Source organism: Lepidochelys kempii, chromosome 4 (genome assembly GCF_965140265.1).
Source record: "Lepidochelys kempii isolate rLepKem1 chromosome 4, rLepKem1.hap2, whole genome shotgun sequence".
NCBI classification, from domain to species: Eukaryota; Metazoa; Chordata; order Testudines; family Cheloniidae; genus Lepidochelys; species Lepidochelys kempii.
The window spans coordinates 38309734-38332174 of record NC_133259.1 but is presented as its reverse complement, the minus strand read 5'-3'; the positions used below and the strand labels follow the sequence as shown (position 1 = coordinate 38332174).

The 22441-nt window shown below is 39.0% G+C and overlaps 1 protein-coding gene across 3 annotated transcripts in view; it reads right to left on the bottom strand.

Annotated features, from left to right (window-relative positions):
* Positions 1-22441, bottom strand: part of USP53 (ubiquitin specific peptidase 53) — a 63628-nt gene that overhangs the window by 23991 nt on the left and 17196 nt on the right. The window contains exons 2-11 of one of the 3 annotated variants that reach the window (XM_073340994.1): positions 19019-19767; positions 17096-17188; positions 14042-14176; positions 9348-9461; positions 9181-9263; positions 5623-5728; positions 4620-4766; positions 3682-3831; positions 2985-3156; positions 1468-1617 (exon numbers count right to left, since the gene is read on the bottom strand). In XM_073340994.1, the coding sequence (XP_073197095.1) occupies positions 1468-1617; positions 2985-3156; positions 3682-3831; positions 4620-4766; positions 5623-5728; positions 9181-9263; positions 9348-9461; positions 14042-14176; positions 17096-17188; positions 19019-19162 (1294 nt within the window). In that variant the 5' untranslated portion in view covers positions 19163-19767. The remainder of the gene's footprint in view (positions 1-1467; positions 1618-2984; positions 3157-3681; positions 3832-4619; positions 4767-5622; positions 5729-9180; positions 9264-9347; positions 9462-14041; positions 14177-17095; positions 17189-19018; positions 19768-22441) is intronic. The other 2 variants (XM_073340996.1, XM_073340995.1) reach the window with 2 other exon arrangements.

Here is a 22441-nt window from a genome sequence, read left to right as displayed (position 1 = left end):
CAACTTGCTGATCTATTTAGAGTGGGGTCAGCATACTTAAAGGGGCAATGCACATCCATCTCTCTCTCTCACAGTGTGTCTCTCTGTCTTTGTCTGCCATGCTGCCTCCCCTCCCTCCATTCATGCTGCCTTGTAGAGTGTGAGGCTTCCTTAACGAGTTAACCCTTGAGGGCTCAGCTGATTGCTAGTTTATCATTTAGCAGTAAGGCATTCCCTGGGAAATATCCCACCCTCTGACTTCACCACCTCAACCAAGCTTCAGAATCATCATTGCTGTGTACCAGTATTAAATAGTTTGTTTAAAACTTTATATTATATACAATATACACATACACACAGAGTATAATATAGCCTTTGTCTGGTGAAAAAAAATTTCCCTGGAACCTAACCCTGCCTATTTACATTAATTCTTATGGGGAAATTGGATTCGCTTAACATCGTTTTGCTTTAAGTTGCATTTTTCAGGAATATAACTACAACGTTAAGCGAGAAGTTACTGTATTTGATCTGAATGAAAATCAACCTTTAGGGCTCATACTAAAACAAAGCAGAGAGTTAATACTTATTACTGCATCAAAAGCAAAGCTTTGTTTTTGAGAATATAGTAGAGTTTCAAGTAAATAATCTTGAATCTGTTTTATTTAAATTGATATTTCCCAGTCAGTGAGCAGTCTCCAATTTTGGGTCACCCTGGGTTCCAAGTGAGTTAATAGCAAGTTGAACGTCTTAAAAATTTACAATGAAAGAAAAAAGTACTTTAGCCATCAAGTCTGATTTCAAATCGTAAGAAAAAAGTAATTTTAGCTAACATCTAGACACTAGGAGACAGGTGGGGTAATTAACAGAGAAAAGAAATAAATCTCTTAATTAAGCAGAACCAGTTTCTCTTGGTTAGGTCCTTCATTCCTTCTCTCTTACTGGTCTTTAAGGTGTAAACCACATTGGCAACCCAATAAAGGGGGGCGGGGGTGTGGAAGTGAGGGCAAGTTGTGCCCTTCCTGCATCAGCATCACTCAACTGTGATATCCTGATAGGAGTATTTTGTAGTTTGTCAACTTGAAAATCTGATTTACACAAAAATGGACTGATGTTTTAACAAATATAGCAGAAACCCACCATAAAAAGGAAGTGACTATTGCCACTTATGCTTTCCAAACATATGACAAGGAAAGATCAAATAAAAAGCAAAGAATTATATTAAATAACTACATCCCAATATTATTACAATAGTGGATTTTTAGTGGGGCAGGAGGGCAGTGGAGACTTATGTGTATGTATAGTCATATGGTGGCTAAGTTCAAATATAGTTTTTCACGTCATTTAATCATTCTCCATGGTAGGTGGACTGAAAGTTCAGTATCAATGATGTAACTATTTCAGAACAAGCTTTGCAGCTTAAGAAAATGGATCTAAAGTAACAGTGCTGTGACAAAAGTTAGCAAACTACATATTTAAGAAGGTACTTACCTGGCCCCCTACCACCACTTGCTTGAATAGGGCTTCTACTGAATGCTGAATTGTCTGTCTGAAATTTTTTAATGCCCTTCTGACTAGCACATTCTCCAAATCCATTCTCTTTTGTGAGATCTGACTTTGGAACGGATGACTTCTCAAATCCTACAACATTAAACATAATTAATCTTCAGAAATGAAATTCTTGCTCATTTAGATCTTTACCACATTTATTTTTAATTCCAAGAATTAGAAAGTTTAGTTTTGGATCACTAAGTTTTACTTAATAGTTTACTTAATAGTTTGTGGCATACAAGAAGATTTTTGTAATATGTTACATATTATGCAATTTGCCAAAAATAAATATGGGGATGGCATTCAATTCTGATTTTCTTCCTTGAGATGGCCACCATCAGGCAACAGTGCACAAAGTGAATGGGAACAGGCCAAATCCAATTTTCCTTTCGTCATCACTTTCAAATTTTATAACACAGATAGGACCACTAGAAAACAACAGCCAAACACTACAGAGTTGAAGGGCTAGATTCTGACCAGGCACAGAGACTACACTGCCCTTCCATAATGAATCCCTAAATAAGATGTTTCCTGCAACCTCAAGGCTTCAAGGTTATGAACTGTTATCACTTGCTCACAGTTTTTCCTCAAAACATTTTTTCAGTTTTATCCTATTTTGGGGGTATCAAAAAAACCAATACAAATATACCGTCACCCATCTACTCTCATGCAGACAAACATGCCATGACTACATATTCAATACTGTTTACCAAATAAATACAATTAGTTATACTATTTAGTCACAAACAAAACAGAACCCCACACAATAGAAAAATCAAAGTTCTCTCTTTCTCGGTTAAGTGAGATCACTTAGGTCAACATAAGACCATAACAGCAGCCATACTGGGTCAGACCAATGGCCATCTAGACTAGTATCCTGTCTTCCGACAGTGGCCAATGCCAGGTGCTTCAGAGGGAATGAACAGAACAGGTAATCATCAAGTGATCCATCCCCTGTCGCCCATTCCCAGCTTCTGCCATACAAAGGCTAGGGACACTTCAGAGCATGGTTTTACATCCCTGCCCATCCTGGATGATAGCCATTGATGGACCTATCCTCCATGAGGTTATCTAGTTCTTTTTTAAACCCCATTATAGTCTTGGCCTTCACAACATCCTCCAGCAAGGAGTTCTGCAGGTTGACTGTACCAACTTAGAGAAGTAAGTTTTACTATATTCTTCCAATGTGTAATTTTAGTTTTTTAGCCATGTGAATTTTTACAGTTAAAGAACGTTTCTAGTTAGGAATCCTTTAACTGTGTGTCAATCTACATTTTTACATTTGCAACAAAACATTATTTTTGATAGTTCTAATGTTAAGTATACACACACCAAATGCTATCAGGACATTTAGATAATTATTGATAAAGGCACTTAAGATCAGGACAGCTAATCAATTACCCCCCAGATATTGGTCATATTCTATTAAAAATGGTATTAGTCAAAACTTTTATTACCCAAGTCATCTCCATGTCCTGCAGCTGCTTTGTAATGAGACCAGTGAATGATATGCTTAGGAGCATCTTCCGTTGATACAGCTGTACCATCTGGGTTAGCATAAAATAGCAGCAATGGCTGAAAGTGACATCGAATGCACTTGGAGACCACATCTTTCCATTTTGTTCCAACCTAATAAGAAAATGCCCATATTTTTGCAAATATAAAACTAATTGGTACTTAAACCCAAATTTCAGCATATCTTTATAAAACAAAGACATTTTACATGAATTGAATGTCTGATCCTGAAAACACAGAACAACTGCAGCTGTACTATTCATTTTAAATGTATGCAAGTTAGGGCAGAAAAGCAAACATTTGCATATGAGTCAGCATAGTAAACATCAACACATTACAGATACCAGCCAGAGTTTATCATATTCATTACTTATTAAACCTATATTTTTAAGAAAAATCGCACTAACATCTACTATCCAATTATTGCACATTTTAAGAACAGTGAAGTTCATTTTTTTTTATAACACTTAAAACTGACTTGTCAAACTACTTTTCATGAAAATGAGGACATTTGTTTGCATTTTAAGTCTGGTGTCAAAAGAATAAGTTCTGTTTTAATGCAGAAAAAATATTTGGGGCGCAACGTACCATTAAAAAAATAAAGGTCATTAAATCTAGCAGCAATAATACAAAGCCTACCTCTTTCACATTTGCATCATCGAACAGCACCCACTTGCAACTCTTCGTATGAAAGGCAAAGGCACAGTAATGTCGACTCGTGTAGCAAATCATACCCACAAGAAAAAGTTCACTATTTTTGGCCTGTTCATCTGTAACCCTATAGAACAGCTGTAAAAATGATTATGTATAGATTAAAGAAAAAGCATGTCTGAGATTGTAAAGTTAGATTAAGTCAAGGCTGCATGCATGTCTTCTTGTGTGTCTATCTGCATTATGACAGGAGTTACATGAGCATGTAATTTCTAAAGTATCCCTGCCTCATTCTGTGTACAAGATGACTGATGCTCAGAGAACTAATCCATTGTGTGATGGACAAGTATGTTTTTAGGACTTTTGCTTCATTTGCTGCAGAAATTTGAAGGTATACAGTGAATGAGGTGAGGACTGCAGGAAAAGAAAGGATGGTCTCATGGTTAAAGCAGTTGAATGTCACCATAGAGAACTGATACTTTGGAATCACTTAAACCAAGTTTTCTACAAGTGGCCACTCACTAGGTGTTCATTTTCTGGGTACTCAATGTCGATTAGACCTGTGCCTTGAACATATAAAACACTATAAAAATGCTATGAAGTCTGAAAATCAGGCCCTAGCCATCTCAAGTTAGCAGACACTTGACAATTTTGCCATTACTCTCGATGCTTCAGTTCCCCAACCATAAAATGGGGTTATCATCACTTTACCACAGATGTGTTGTGAAGATTAATATAATATTAGTTCACACAAAATATACTCCCTGATCTATTTTTTAAAATGTTAATTGTAATTCCAAAGTTAGGTATATATCAACTTATTTTAAGAGGAAAAAAAAAAGATACGAGGAAAGGCATGAACATGATGCATCAGCTGTTGGGACTGAAATTTTAAAAACAAGATAGATTAGTTTTAATTCAGATACCCCAGGAAGATAAAGTTGTGTTGCCAGATTCCGCATGACATCTTCTGTCAGGTCAGAATGTTCCGAATCCCAGACTAAACCAATTGTCACAATCTCAGGGCAGTTCATGAGAACACGACGGATTTTTATTTTTTGACCACAGTTACTCTAGAAGAAAAAAAAGTGACACACAAAAGAGTGAACATGCCAACAACTTAGAAAATGAGAAAGTTATTGGATGACCAGAGTAAAAATAAAGAAGTTCCACACTTCTTTCCTAGCCTCAAGTTTAAATTTATTACCTCTAAATTGTCAGTAGCAACCATGAAGACATGTAATCGCATACTGTTATAAAATATTGGACACACATCCTGATCATGTCATCTTCAATGTTAGCTAGGCTTCATTCCCCCCAACCGCTTATGGCAAACTTATGAGATGGAGGACACTGACTTTATTATTATTTTCTTCTCTTTGATCACTGTTTAGTATTTTTCTGGAATATTTCTCTATGGCCCTGAAACAAACAGTACTAGAACACAAAGGCAGACAATTATATGAGAGAGAGAGAGACAGAGTGAGAGGAAGGCAGGCATAAGCAAGAAAGAGGAGACTTGAGATGAACCAAATGGAAGACAGTCTGTTTTATCAAGCCATACCACTACCAAAAACCAGCCTAAAGGAAACTGCATTTAGTCAGCATTTATCATTCAGGTTCATCAAGTACAGCCATGTAAGTAAGTGAAGAGCTTCAACTAACAAAATATGGACTTAAGTACCTCATTTTCACAATGGCCATTTGTGTGTCAACAATTTCGTATGTGCAAACCCTCATACACAGATGATAGCTGCATGCATAGGTAAGTACTGAAACTGTCGCTCAAAGAGTAGATAAAGCGTTTGCATGTTTAAAGTTGAGCTGCACTCAAATGCAGTTCAAAATATTACTGAATCTGAATCCTAGGAAATTATTTCCTGTGTCTAAACCACAGAAATGTAAGAATTGTTTATTCTGTCTACTTACAGGGCACTTCCTGAAGTCATCAGTAGTATTTGCTGCCTGTAGCAATTCTGCAAACATTTCTGGCTTGAGACGCTCATGCCTTTCCATCATTCTGTCAACTTCATTGCTGTAAACATGAAATAAAAACACATTTCATTAGAAATCATTCACCTTAATAGTAAACAGATTTAAACTACCTCAGTAATGCTTCAAAAATTTAGTGTGGCAACGTATACCTAAGAATTAATGCAATTATTTGCCAATATTTTTTCTTTAGTGAATTTATTTCTCCTGAAATTGTAGATTAATCAGCCCCGAAGCCCTCTGTCAAGATAGGAGGGTTATAATGTGGACTGCAGACAAGCACACGTTTCCCTACAATTGCACTGCAGTGTGTCTTAAACCTGACCCGATTATGTTTCAAGTGAGAGGGTAGTCCACTAGGAACTATGCCATAAAATTAGTTGATCTTAGTAAAGAGTCTGCTGAACAGCAGAATTTTTGTATGGAATAAGTTAACTTTAACCTCTTACTGAAATAATCAGCTTGAAAAAGTTTACAATTGATGGAAGCAAGAGGTGACTCATTAGAGGTTAACTCTAATGTATAGTAATTGTTTTCAACCATAGGAACAGAAATACTGGGTCAGACCAAATGTCATCTGACAGTGGCCAATGCCAGGTGCTTCAGAGGGAACAAACAGAACAGGTACTCATCAAGTGATCCATATCCTGTCACCCATTCCCAGCTTCTAGCAAACAGAGGCTAGGGACACCATCCCTGCCCATCCTGGCTAATAAATTCATGGAGGATAGGTCCACCAATGGCTTATCTAGTTCTTTTTTGAACCGTTATAATCTTGGCCTTCACAACATCCTCTGGCAAGGAGTTCCACAGATTGACTGTGTTGTGTGAAAAAATACTTCCTTTTGTTTGTTTTAAACTGCTGCCTATTAATTTCATTTGGTGACCCCTAGTTTGTTTTATGAGGAGTAAAAAAAACTTCCTTATTTACTTTTTCCACACCCGTCATGATTTTATAGACATCATATCTATCCAAGCTGAAACGTCCCAGTCTTATTAATTTCTCCTCATATGGCAGCCATTCCATACCCCCAATCATTTTTGTTGCCCTTTTCCGAACCTTTTCCAATTCCAATATATCTTTGAGATGGGGCGACCACATCTGCAATCAATATTAAAGATGAATTTATATAGAATTTATATAGAGGCAATATATTTTCTGTCTTATTATCTATCCCTTTCTTAAAGACTCCCAACATTCTGTGTTAGCTTTTTTGATTGCCACTGTGGGAACACTGCTATTTACCTCTCTCCATTCTGAAAACTGACCATTTATTTCTAACCCTTTGTTTCCTATCTTTTAACCAGTTACCAATCCATAAGAGGACCTTCCCTCTTATCCAATGACTGCTTACTTTGCTTAAGAGCCTTTGGTCAGGGACCCTGTCAAAGGCTTTCTGAAAATCTAAATACACTATATCCACTGGGTCCCCCTTGTCCACATGCTTGTTGACCCCCCCCTCAAAGAATTCTAGTAGATTGGTGAGGCATGAGTTCCCTTTACAAAAACCATGTTGACTCTTCCCCAACAAATTATGTTCATCTATGGGTCTGACAATTTTGTTCTTTATTATAGTTTCAACCATTTGCCTGGTACTTAAGTCAGGCTTACTGGCCTGTAATTGCTGGGGTCACCTCTGGAGCCCTTTATAAAAATTGGTGTCACGTAAACTATCCTCCAGTCATTTGATACAGAAGCTGATTTAAATGATAGGCTACAAACTACAGTTAGTAGTCCTGCAATTTCACATTTGAGTTCCTTCAGATCTCGAGTGCATACCATCTGGTCCTTGTGACTTATTACTGTTTAGTTTATCAATTTGTTCCAAAATCTCATCTAATGACACCTCAATCTGGGACAGTTCCTCAGATGTGTTACCTAAAAAGAATGGCTCAGGTTTGTGACTCTCCCTCACATCCTCAACCATGAAGACCAATGCAAAGAATTCATTTACTTTCTCTGCAATGCCCTTATCGTCCTTGAATGCTCTTTTGATCATCCCCACTGGTTGTTTAGCAGGCTTCCTGCTTCTGATGTACTCAAAAAAATGTTTTGTTATTACTTTGAGTCTTTGGCTACCTGTTCTTCAAATTCTTTTTTGGCCTTCCTAGTTATAGTTTTACTCTTCATTTGTCAGAGAGAGTTTATGCTTCTTTCTGTTTTCCTCACTAGGATTTAAACTTCCACTTTTTGAAGGATGCCTTCAAAAACCATGAAAGGAAGATAAAGTCCATCAGGCAGGGAGTTTGCCCATCAGTTTTCATCTCACTTCCATACAAGAGTTCCCAGTACACCAAGAGAACATTTTAAAAAAATATTATGTGCCCTTCTCTATGCTGTTTTATGGATATATAAAGAAGGCCTGAAGAGTTTATTTCCAGTGTTTGTGGAGGGATTTCTTATATTATAAAAACCTCCACATGACCCTCTCTATATAAACAGCTCCACTTTCAGGTAACGCACAAAGTTCACAAAACACACAGACACACTGGAGATACTCCTGCAAAACCAGAGGAGACCGGACCTGATGACATTAGATTAAAAAAACCTCTCATACCTCAAGGAAAAGCAACAACAAAAATTAAGAATCCTTTGCATGTCACCTTTAACTATTTTAGGAATATTCAAGAGTTTTTCTAATAAGAGAAAATTTAAGACAAGCATTTGAATTGGCATGCAAACCATAAAAAAAAAAATCACAATTTAATTTAAGATTCCACCATCTTTCTTGTCACCTGGGCTCATAACCTTGTCATTTTTCACTCTTTTCTTTCACACTACTAAATCCTGTTACTTTTCCAATCTATAACTTCTCAAAAATCCATCATTTCCTCTCCATTATCACAACTAAAACCTTGTCTGGTCACTGCTCATCTCACTCTTCAACTATTGAAACATATTTCTCTCATGCCACCTTCCTGCCTTTTACCCCAGCATATATCCATATTACTGCCAGTAGTAGACCAGCTTGTCTGCTGTTCCAAGAAATATACAGAAGTGTTTATACAAATATAAATAAGGAATCTGAAAAAGATACAGTAGTGGGCAGTAGGGGAGAGGGATTTTTTGCATTACTACTCGTATTTTAGTGACCATAAATTTTCCATCCTTCTCAGAAGGCTAGCTCCAGTAGGTGTTTGATCCTCCTGCAGCAGTCAATGACACAGGTGAAATAAGCACTGCATGAAGTATTTTTTTATTACTTCAAATTAAAGAGCAGTCAATTTAGAGCACTTCCTTGTTCAGTGACAGGTTAAACAGAAGGGAAAGCTAGTTTTGCACCATATCCTTGATTCTGAATACCTCGATCAAGTCCTCTCCACCCTCTTATTTGCTATTTAACATTTTTTTTTTTGGATCATTTATCATATGTCAATTTCAGCAAAGAAAAAACATACAAAATATGAACATTTATAGGACTAATTTGCATGGAATTTTGAATTTTGCAGGGGAGGGAGGAGTTGGACAGGGGAATGAGGAGAAAAGGAACTTACCACAGGGCTGTTGTAGAAATGTAGCGCACAAATTCTGTAAAAGGCAAGGGATCTGATGATGCCCCACAACTTCGGCATACACACTACAAGTAAAGAGGATGTTTTTATTTTCACAAATTCATAAAATTGGAAATAAAACAGATAAAGTTGTAACACAAAGATCTTACCTGTTCATATAGTGTCATAGCAAACTTCTGATGAGTGATGCAAGATTTAGAAGTGCACATGTCTGTTTCACAGCTTGGCACAAGGTGGAAATGAATTCTCTCAAGTATATTTTCCTAAATGAAATGACGACGTTGTAAATAGCTGGATTTTTATCTCTTATCAATTCACTTTCTGTGAACATTACCAGTAGTGTATTATTCCGGCCACCGCTCCTGTTAGCTCCAGCAAATTTACCTCCTAAATGTTGGCAGGCAATTTGCATTGATCACTATCCTGGTTCATGACAGCCTATACCCAATCAAAGTTTCTAGCATTAAGAAAACAGAACTGCAAAATAAAATTAGTGTTACCTGAGTGGCCTTCCAGACTTTGGTCTCCTTTGTAAAAAGTCAATTTATAAGCTGGGACCAAAGTTCTCCTTTCTGCAAGAAGTACCTTAAGGGTATGCCTACACTGCAACATAAGCCCGGGCTCAGACTCAGGCTTGAGCCCAAACCTCCATTCCATCTACACACAAATTGCTCAGACTCAGCTCAAGAGTCCTAGGGCCCTGCAGAGGTGGTAGGTCTGAGCCAGAGTCAAGCTGGGATCCGGGATTCAAACTCTATTGCTATGCAGTGTAGATGAAGCCCCCTCGACTGGGGTCCCAGAAGTCCACCAAAAGTGTCCCACAATCATAGAAATGTAGGACTGGAAGGGACCTTGAGAAATCATCAAGTCAGCTGTGACAAGGACCAAGTAAACCTAAACCACCCTGATTGGTGTTTGTCCAACTTGTTTCTAAAAGCATTGAACAATGGGGACTCCATCTCTATCCCTGGAAGCCTATTCCAGAGCTTAACTACCCTTATACTGTAGTTAGAAAACTTTTCCTAATAGCTAATCTAAATCTCCCTTGCTGCAGATTAAGCCCATGACTTCTTGTCCTACCTTCAGTGGACATGGAAAACAACTGATTACCATCCCCTTTATAATCCCTTGGGCCAACTGCCTTTGTCTTCTCTATCCCAAGAATTTCCAATTGACTCCAGAGAAATGAAAGCAACCCCCTACTAATGTAGTTCACCAGTTTGGTGAATCTGCATTTAAACCATTGTCACCTACTCGGTAGTTGAAGCAAGGCTCAATGGCATAATCATCATGGATCAGTGAGAAATACAAAGATGGAACAGAGACGCAATGACAGATGATAGCTGATGTCTATGAATGCAAAGAAGTTTCTTGTCTCCACCACTGCTATGACAGTCCAGATAGTCTTGTGAGAAAGAAAGGAGTTAATCTATGTCAGATCTAAAAACTAAGCTCAGGTCCTGTGTGTGGGACCTTCACCCTGCCGTGAGAAGCCAGGGAAACCCCAAGAAACATGACCCCGTCCCTTTGAATGCATGGCCTCATCCAGCATGGGAGGAGCTAGAACTGAGCCAGAGACCTGGAGAAGTGTGTAGTGGGGTCAGAGTGGCCTCACATCATATTTTTTCCCTCTTTTACTCTGTTTACAGGATGGAGGGGAGAGCTCTGTATTTTCCTCTGCTTGAAGTGTCTGCATCACAGGGTATCATTTAAGTCTCTTCCCCCCACCCCCCCGCCGAGCACTGTTAGGAGCGGTCATCATCCTGAGGGAAGCGCTACCAAGGGGCTTTGTACTGGGTGTGCCTGCCAGGTATTCCCGTCTTTACTCTGATGGAGGGCAGTTCATTCAAGGACTTTGAGACAGTGGATGGAAGACGCTGAATGTTTTCTTGAAGAGAAGTCCCTTCCCTGATTCAAGAGCAAAGAAGGGTGTTGAGGTTAAAGACCTGGAAATGCTCTATGGAAGAGTTGAAAGTCTAGTGCTCTGGCTTCCTCCAAGTAATATTGCTGGCAAAAGAACTCTGGTTCTGAACATAGGAAGGAGCTCTGTGGCACATTCATACTGAGAACTGGCCTCTGGAACTGAAGAAATCTACCTCTTGCTCCTTCCCTCACCAGGCTTTTGCTGGTCCCTGTTGACTTCCCAAGAGATCCTGTTATAAGTTTCTCTTCCAAAGATCCAAACAAAGGCTCCCAGAAACAAAAGTAAGCCAGTATAGTGTGCCAAGCTAGATGATAGTGTTAAGTCTCCCCTTTCCTATCTTGGGTGGCAGGTGTGAATTCTTCTAGCAGCACAGGTACACATCCAAGAGACACTGGATTCCCTGTGTGGTGTGATCAGGAAACTTTGTGGACTTGGCTTCTCTCCTAAAAACTTGCAAATTAATCTATTCACCCATCTCCTTCTGCCCAGAAAAGACTGAGGCTGTAGGCAAGGCTTTGTACCCGTTCCCTGTATATGAAAATAGTAGTGCAAATCCAGGAGCAGAAACACTTTGTGCTCAGACACTATGGTGACCGTGGAGGGGGGGAACCCTACTGGAACCACATAGAAACGTACTCTGCTGTTTGTGGTACTGAAGCTGTCCAGAGTATCTAGAACAGAGGTGGGCAAACTACGGTCCAAGGGCCACATTCGGCCCATGGGACTGTCCTGCCTGGCCCTTGAGCTCCCGGCCAGGGAGGCTAGCCCCCAGTTCCTCCCCTGCTGTCCCTCCTCCCCCACAGCCACGCCGCCGTGCGAGCGGCGCAGCTTGCGCCCTCCCACCCACCTCCCAGGCTTTCCAATAAGCCAGTACTGCTGCTGTGAGCAGCATGGTAAGGTGGCGGGGAGCAGGGGATAGATAAGGGGCAGGAGGTCCCAGGGGGCAATCGGGACAGGGAGCAGGGGGGTTGGATTGGTCGGGGGCAGTCAGGGTATGGGGAACTGGGGGGTTGGATAGGCATGGGAGTCCCGGGGGGCCTGTCAGGGGGTGGAGGTGTGGATAGGGGTCGGGGCAGTCAGGGGACGGGGGGGGGGAGGGTTTGGATGGGTCACGGGTTCTGAGGGGACGCAGTCAGCCGGCGGGAAGTGGGAGAGGGCGGACAGGGGTGGGGTCCAGGCTGCAGAGGCCCTCCATACAGTTTTACAGTTTGGCCCTTGGGCCAAAAAGTTTGCCCATCCCGATCTAAAAACTGAGGATACACCACAAACTGCAGCAAGAAGGGTCAGTGCTAGGTCGGCACAAGTTGTCGAACAGCTAGCGGGTGGAGCTAATCAAGCTAGAAGAACCAAGAGGAACAGTGGCCCAGTTGCAGACTGGGACTGCTCCTTGCAGAAAATTAATCTAATTATAGTAGGCTATAACATTAATCAAAATGAAATACTATTAAGCTTGATATCAATCTTGTTAATCGATACAAACAGCACCTCAGTAACCAATTACTGTAATTAGTTACTAGATCACTTCCATGCAATCAGGTATCAAATCGGTGCATTACAAACAAGCAAGTTTTTCTAAGCAATCTTTTCATTGCTTTTCAGAGTATGAGAAACAGGGCCAAGTCCTCAGAATTCAATGGAGATGTGCCAATTTACACCAGTAAAGAACTTGGCTTACGTTTCAAAAGGTCTTGTCCCATCAGTTTCATTATGAAATATGAAGGAGAGTAGTAATAACTTAAATGAAGCAAGCAGTAATTTTTTATAAAGCTGCTCTGAAAATCTTAACCATATTGGGACAGACGGAATGTTTACTTAACAGTCATGTAGCACTACATGGACACAAGGTGATTTATTTTCACTAAGGAGCTTACAATCTAGATCAATTTACAAAAAAAGGAGAGAAAGTGTGTCAGCCATCCCAAATTTGTGCATGGAAAACAAGAGTTGAAATACAATAAAGATACAAGTCATTCATTGGAGTCTACAAGCCATTAGAAACAATTTGAAGCTACTGGTACAATAGTGTGCCCCATCAGGGATGACAGGATCTGTATGAAAATTTAAGACTCTCTCTACATTAACATTTTTTCAGGGATCTCCCACCAATGCAATGAGCAACTTTACATGACAGCATGGTAAAAGAAGTCTATCTTTGTCTACATTAGCATTCCCACCATTGGTTCTAGTAACACTCTGGTGCTAAACAATAGGAGGATTTCAGATAAGATTTGCCTACATGAGCATTTAAGACAGACATACCTCAAATCATACCTCAAATCTATGATCAGCAGGCACCATTTCATGTTATATAATATTTGAAGCAATTACCTTTTGTGGACAACCCTCACATTAAATGAGCTAAACACCAGGCAACTGACTAGTCTACATGTCCAGCGAAATATTTCTTAGATGTGTGAGCTATGTTTTAGTACATGAAATACAAACAGAAATGGCTATGTCACACTTATTTAATCTAATGAAAATGTGAGTTTCTTTCACTGTGTTAAGCACATCTCATTGATCAAGAGTATACTGTATTTCATTACATTAAAATAGCAACTCAGTTGGGTAATCTGAAGAGCACAGTTCAAGTCTTAGAACTGCTGACTGGGTTCAATGCTCTTTCTGTACTGAACAGCTTATTTTGAAAATTTTTGTACAAGATGGTACTTTCAACTGGAGAGGAGAAAAAATCACTGGTAAATGCATAATATCCACTTGGTAAAAAATAATGAAACACTGTGTTGTACAAGGGCCTTAATAAATATAATAAATCCTTCAGGACCTATTCCACTACTCTGCAAGAGTAAACTGTCAGAGTTTAATGCAAGGAGCCAATTTGGCAACGTAACAAAACACAAAAAAACCCCAAGAAAAACTCTTAACAAGAAACAAATTAACACCATTGTAAATACTTACAAAGCATTCCGCTGCATCATCCATTAAGCCAAGCTGAAAACGCTGTTCATCTTTAAAGCTTTCAGCCAAGGCATGCCTCATATTATCTGATGGTAGTGCCTTTTCTCGACTGTGTTGAAACTGTGCAAATATTGTCTGGAAGTAAGTGAAATGATTGATAACTTCACTGACATTTCTTTTTCATATTATATCAGCACAGGCCAACAATTCATAAATAAATGTTACTGCTGAAAGGAAATTATGCCACTGCATTTAATACAAAATTCTGTTTAAGTAAAAAAATCCCATTAGCTTTCTTTACCTATCCAATGTTAAATGGATATAAAAACATACAATGTAGTAATTGTACATTTTGAAATTGATCAATCGTTTCCTTCCAAATCAATCTCATTTCTGTGTTTTTGCTGAGATGTGGTCTATTATACACTTTACTCTGACTAAGCTGAGCCATATCATTATAGAGCAGGCAAGCAGATTTTACACTTGGCCTATTAAAATCATAAAAATGTATAGAACTGTGATTAATACTTATTCACGGCTTTTATACTGTCCATATTTATAAGCTTACTTTATATCTTAGTCACTAAAATAGTTAGCAAGCCATGCGTTATCTATCAGTTTAGCTTTACAGCTGGTGTGCATTCCACATGGATGAAATGTTAGAGTAACCTGAGCATTATTTAATGAATGACTGATTTTGTAAAAAATAATGTAAATAGGTAGATTATAAAGATACACCTCTCTCTAAAATGGTAAAGAAATATGCAAAATACTTGTTTAGAAATTATACACTTCCTCCGTTAGGGATGGCTACGATCAGCACCCCATTTGTTTTGTTTTTTTAACAAGAAGTTTGTATAGGGATACTAAAAAATACTATAATTATGTCAGTTAACTGCAGAACCAGTGAAAGTTATAAGAAGCTGGGTCAGCTGACGCTAGAGTTAAGTATACTGTGGGTGCGTGCTTGAAATAACTATGGAACAACTTATTGAAGGTTACATAAAGACCAAATAACTTTAGCCCAGCAGAGGTATTTGTATGTACTGGTCTAGTTATTCAAAGCTAAAAAATTGAGGGGACATGAAGTTAAGTAGTTGAAATAATTTGAGACATTAAACAACAGGCAAAAACTAAGGTGGTAGGTGAAGTCCATTTCTAGGAATTAGTTTTAGGTTTCAAATTCTTAGTCTTATAAGGAAAGTCATATCAACTCTAAATTCTCCACTTCTTTGGATGCTCTGTCCAACAGATCTTCAGATACAACAGTTAAGCTAGTCTTGGATGTTCATGAAAAAAGGTGATGCTACAAACCATATTCCAGTTAATATCAAAATGGCAGTACAATATTTAACTTCTCCCCTGCCCCCCAAAACACCAGTTACGATGTTATTACTTTGATAAAAATTACAAGCAAGGCCTCCAGAAAATGGAGGTTAACATTTATAAAATCAAACATTCAGTTCACTTTGATTTGTAAATATTTATCATGTGCCACCTCTCTGCTCTGCCCGCTGGTTCAGTTTTTGGATTCATCAGAGTATTAAACTTAAGAATCTTGAGATCCTGTATGAGAACAGGACTTTTAATAATTTAAATGCCTTGCCACTTCCAAGAAACACAAGCAGTAGGCAGGGTTGTATAGACAGTCACACTCATGAACCAAAACAAAGATTTTTAGGTCTACCTTCAAGCCTTTACAAAAGAACAACTGAATAAATTCTGAACAGAAGAAATACAGAAAACCTTTGGGAATTTCTCCCCAAACCCCCACATGTAGGGCAAAGTGTTCTTCCTATTCTCTTATTTTTAACCCTCCCATTTTATTTTATTTTAATCACCCCCTGTACCTCAAAATCCAAATCTTGTTGCCCGATTTCCTTTCAACTCCCTTTCATTCAGTCTTCACTTGCACCATTCTAGTCCAGTTGTGCTGCACAGCATGTAATACTACTTGTTCAGAGGCACTTTGAAACCCACACAGCCCAAAGGAAATGCAGCTGACAACCAAGCTGTTCTGCTCCTTATCTGTGTGCTGTACACACACCTCGGACCACAAATTCAGGCAGTACAACAGATAGATGTACTCCCAAAAAGCAGGGCTGTACTTACATACAAAGTAAATGTACCACAGGCAGAAAAGTATCTCTTCATTGAATGTATTTTTCCCCATATTCCATGTTGTATCAGCTACTCTTAAGTTCTACATATCACTACCCATTCCACATGATCATATTAGAATCTCAAACGTGTTTACTGTGGAATTTCAGTTAGCCAAGAACACACACAGGAATAAAAATACACGCAAAGCGTGTGAGGTTTCCCCTTAATCTTACTTATTTGGCTATTTCCCCCAATGTTAAACATAGGCAATCAAATACTACAATAAAGAAGGCAGCATAAAAACATGGACTAGAACAGAACATTTGTTTATGAACTTCAAGGAAATTTTGATGCAGTTTTAGATGTAAATGTGTCAGACAATAGTTGAAATATTTAGATTTGATGCTGATGTACAAACATATAGCACTTACGAGCTTTATTTTAATTATCCAGTAACTACGATAACTGCTCACTGCTTTCAAACGGGGAAAAATAACCCAAATACACTTAAAGTCAATTATTCAGTTACAAACGTCTTAGAACTTATAAAACAGGGTTACCTTTTGATAAGATATGGTCAACTTAAAACTTAAAGCACAAGATTCCAAAACGGCAAACTGTATCATGCTAATTATTAACTTTCAAACAGTTTAAGTCATCTATGCAAGGGACAAAGTTGGAATTCACATTTTGTTTAAAATATAAATGTGCCTCTGCTACATAGATGTGAACAAAATTTTGAAACATTGGCTGCAATTTACATACATCTAGAGATCAACTCCTCATTAGTAAGGTCTCTCTCCACAGCAGACTGAACACGTGTACCAATGGTTAGTGTCTGAAAAGTACTACTTTATTCTGATGAAAATTAGTCTCCTCATTTCATGAAATAGATAGAAAAACTGGAAGTACAATTTGATTTAACTTCCATTTGAAATATTCAGTATTTACCTTTAAAGCACAAAATATGCAAGCATCTCCCTGACAGATATGTCCAGTTAGGCCTCTTAAACTCCGTCGGAATATGTCAAGCTGCCATAAAACCTACAAGAAAAATAAAGTGGAACAGAAAATAAGGATCCTAGTCCAAGGACTTCTTACCTAAAAATGTAAGATTCATTTAACCATATTTATTAGACTATTTTTTTTTAACTTTATGTGGCATGTACAATATTAGCATAATAATTACTACAAGAAATAAAGATAGATGCTAAAATGAATAAAGTACATTTGAAAAAGTCAGAGTACAAAATACTTTTATAGGTGGGAGGAAGGGGAAAGGGACAGAAAAAACAACACACTCCTCCTTATAAAAGGACATTGTTGTCTATTATCTCTCCTCCAAATCCTCTGTTAACATCTGTGGATTGGTGGGTGGTAGGACTGTCTAAAACTATAACTAAAAATGGACTTTGGGTTTAATTTTAGGGCACCCTAAGGGAAAAGCAAAACTAAACTGAACACAGGTCAGGTTGTTCCCATTAAAATGAATGTAAAGCAGCATATTCATTCTGCTGTATCCATATCATTCCATGTTGGTTTAAATAAAAATACAGCCAGACAATTTAAAAATAGTAACATTTTGACAGCTGGCATAGATCCATTGATGCTGCAAACTCTTTGTCAAAGGACAAAATTGCCACCATAATCTAAAGAGTACTGCAATGTAGTTACGCTGGTATGATCTAGAAGGCTACACATTGTTTGTATTGTTTAGCTTTTTACATAAAACTGTTTTACAATAGATCTCACTAAAGTGTAGTACAACAAGAGACCGATGTTCCCTTTCATCCTTTTTAAAGATAGCGTAAATATCAAGAATAGGAAAGATGCCCTACAGCAGGATAACGAAGGACAAACAGAAAACACAGCAATATGCATGTTAAAAATTGAATTTCACTAAAAATTTTGTTTGACATCAAAACCTTTTGAGATCCAACACTACTCAGACTGATTTTTGTTGGTATTCTGCCCACTGGCAACATGGGAAAGATTATCATATATTGTGGAACTAGGTTTTCTCCCACGCTAACAAGGGCTTTTTATTGGGCTGGCATCACAGTTAGGAGAATAATATGCATTTGTGGGACTGACCTACAGAACATAAAAAATAGCTCTATATTTAGGCACAAAATAGCTGCCCTCTGAAAGGAAGTTTATCACCAGGAGAATGCCTTTAAGCTTTATTTATGGTAAATTTTGAAACCTACGATGGTATTTAGAACATGTTGATAGATGAACTACAGTTCTAAAAAACATGCAGTATGTAGCAAGACATACACATGTAAGAAAATTTTTAAATATATTTTTAATATATATGCTTTTATACAGCAAAAGCAAATCTATGTTTTATTTCCTTGATAAGAAGGGAACATGGAACAAGTTTCTGATCATAGATACTATATAGATTTGTTGCTATATACACATGCCTGAGATTAGAATCAGGTCTTTGACCAAAAAAAGGATAAAACAGAATTCATTCCAAGGTACCAACAAAAACAATTTGGATTAAGCAGCATAGATTTATACACTAAATTCTCAAGTGACAGTAGTTTCGGTAAAAAAGAAAAACCCTGGTCCAATTAAGAAAGTTGTCTGGTACACCTTGTGAATTAATATGACTACAAACATATCCTGCCCAACATAAATTCAGTATGGATCATTATCAACAGATTAAGAAAAGCATGATCACAGTCAAAACCATAAATGAAAAACTTACTGTACTTCTACAGTGCAAGAAACATATACATTACATAAAAGCTTTAAGAGCCTTTCAAAAAGAACAGATATGTATTCATAATACAATTTTCTGTAAACATCAACTTGTTTACCAAAAAAAAAACACGTGTAAAAGTGGTGACAATCTTTTCTTACCTGTACAGCACTGTTAAGAAAGCAACTGTTTTGTCCTGGCTCATTTAACAAGCCTTTGGTAGGGGCCAAGGACAACATACTTCCAGGCTGATACACTTTTCCAAGGTTACCCGCAGGTTTCCGCAAGAACTTCGCCCACGCCATTATTTTTTTAAAATGTATATAAAATCAAGCTAGTTGCACTTTTAATATTTTTAAGGATATGATGAGTGCAAGGCAAAGAAGGACGACTTATGAGAAGTGCCTTAAAGTCATGGCATTCTGTTCAGATAGCACAATGGCATCCACGTAAAGAGTTTGTCTTCTGCAGCTATTGGCTATTTATCAGGAACAGTCTGTCAACTGAACTTGTAATCCCACAAAAAGTTTTGGAGCTTTGGAGACTAAAAAAGAATGAAAAATCCATAAAACTGATGATGTCCTGTTAAGATTAAAATATTTTGAAGGTCCACCTTTGTTAGAATGAAAGTTCTTGCTGAGCATGCCACGCAGTATCTGACCTTTCCTTCTAGGGATGTCTTTGTTTCAAAGTATTACTGGAAAACACGAGTTGGAAGAGAATTCTTAAACACTATGGCCTTAATATATTACAAAAATAGAAAATTCTTGTCTGGTTTTATATTGCTGTTCTCTCATTTCCTTAAGTCTTCCTTTTCCTTCTAACAGCATAGGGTCTCTCCCCACTGGTCCATGAAATATATTCCAGTAGAGAAAACTCCGTATTTTATTTCGTTATTTTCCCAGTAAATCTGTAACAGAGAAAAAAAAAGTTTTAAAGTACGTCCTTTAGAACAGTATGTTAAGAGAATAAAACCAGGTAACAATTAAAGGTAAATGGAGTTTCATAGAGAGAGGAGTTAAACACTATTAAATGGAAAAAGTGTTAAGATGGAAAAGGTCAATTTGATGTGGTTCGGTATTCATCATAGTCCAGATATTGTTTGTTCTATTAAGACCATAATCAGATTAGTTTGGGTGTTGACTTCTGAAACCATACAGCACAGTTGCATGAAATCTGTTTTTTCTCACTTAGGACCTCAAAGTTGAATTAATATTGGGTTGCCTTTGATAAGCTGTACATCATCATGTCAGGGTTCCCTCCCCACTCTGAACTCTAGGGTACAGACATGGGGACCCTGACATGGTGGCAGCACAGTGGGATCATTTTGAACCAGAAGCACAGACCTTAGGATTTTAAAAAGAAAATATTTTTTCTTTTGGATGCTTGAAGTCAGGGAGGTTTTTTTGTTTTGTTTTTAAAGGACACTTTTGTTTTTAGCTGAGAGCAGCTGGAGGTTTTTTTTTTTTTTTTTTCCTTCTTCTTCTGTACCTCAGGGCGAAGTAGTTAAGCTACAGCAAGATAATTCACAAGCTGGGTTTTGTTTTGGTTTTTTTCTTCTCTTTTTCTTTCCAGCTCTCAGGTTAGGCTAGATTAAGCGCAGGGAGGCTAGGATGACAGAAAGTGATGTCCAAAAGAAACTAGATTTAGCCAAATTGGAAGCTGAAGGAAGAAAGAACGTACATGAAAGACAACTGGAATTAGAACAGATGGTGATTGATGCACAAGTGGCCAGAGAAAAGCTGCTACGGAGGAGAGGGAAAGAGAGAGGCAGCATGCTGAGAAGGAGAGAGAAAAAGAGAGGAAACATGAACTGGAGGTGATGGCGTGGAAATGACAGAACCCTTCAGCCGCTGGCTCCACCTCCCCAAAAATCCACACATGGGAGCGACTATGTCCACAGTATGATGAATCCAGTGATAGTGCTGAATATTTCATCACCTTTGAGAGGCTGTGTACCCTCCATGCAATTCCTGAAGATCACAAGATGACCACATTGGTAGCAAAATTGACTGGAAGAGCTCTGGACATATTCAACAAGATGCCTATTGAGGATGCTTCTGACTATGGTAAATTTAAGGATTTGGTTTTGAAGCAATTTCAAATTACACCTGAAACTTACAGAGTAAAATTTAGAGCCCTTAAGAGAGGGGCTGGACTAAGTAATGTGGCTTATGTAAACCAGATGAAGGATTTGTTAGATAAATGGGTCAAAGGAAGGGGTGTAACTAGCTTTGAAGGAATGTGGGATTTGGTTGTCCACGAGCAGTTCCTGACTATGACCAATGATGATGTAAAACAGTGTTTATGGGATAAGAAAATGGACTCAGCAGAAAGTCTTGCTTCTTATGCTGATCGATACGAGCAGTCCCAGACTGCCAGAGAGGCAGGGCAAATGGGAACAAAACGGATGGAGGTAGCAGAGAGGAACAACCCTGGTCGCAGTTCACGGGGATAGCAGAAGGGGCACCCCAAGACCACCCCATACTACCGGGGGCAGCCCCAGGCCCCACCTACACCCCAAGGAAAACCTCAGATACCTTATCATCCCACCACACCATTCTCCAGCAACCCACCTCGCCCCAGTGACCAGTCAGCTGGGCGATGTTTTAAATGTAACGAGCTGGGGCATGTAAAGGCCAACTGCCCCAAGAACCCCAATGGATTGCAGTTCATTGCACCGGGGTCACACCAAAGGTCCTCAGACCCAGATGCCTCCCAGATATCCTCAGAGTGAAGGGAAACTGAGTGTGGGCGGGAAGGTGGTTATCGCGTGGAGGGACACTGGAGCACAGGTGTCAGCTATCCACCAATCCCTAGTGGACCTCAAATTAATCAACCCAGAGGCCCAAGTGACGATTCAACCCTTCAAGTCAACCTCTTTTGACTTGCCTATAGCCAAGTTGCCTGTCCAGTACAAGGGCGGGTCAGGAATGTGGACTTTTGCAGTTTATGATGATTATCCCATTCCCATGCTGCTGGGGGAAGAGTTGGCCAACCATGTGAAGCTAGCCAAGAGGGTGGGAATGGTCACTCTCAGCCAGGCTAAGCAAACCTTCACACCTCGCTCTGTTCCTGAGCCTTCTACAAGGGCCCAGTCTGTGTTACCACAAACCCAGACTGAGGTGTTGGAACCGGACCCCATGCCAACGTCTGCAACAGCAGTAGTGGATCCAGTCGCATAGACCCAGCCAGAGCCAGTCCCAGAACTGGAACTGGCAGAGCAACCAGCAGCAGAACCATTGCCAGCACTGAATCCAGCGCTTGCAACCCCATCGGCAACTCCAATACCAGAGGGCACCACCAAGACCGCACTGGCAGCAGCAGCTAAACCTGCGCAAGAGGCTCAACCGGAGCCTGAAACACAACATAGTGCACCAGCGGACAGTGGTTCACAGTCAACAGAAACTGTCCCATCACCTACATTGCTTTCAGAGGGACCAAGCCCAAATCCTCAATCCAGTGAGGAAGCCGAGCAGGAAGCAGATGAAAGCCTCCAGGGAGCTTGGATGGCAGCACGGAACAACCCACTGCCTCTCAGCTCGTCTAATCAATCGCAGTTTGTTATAGAAAGAGGACTTTTA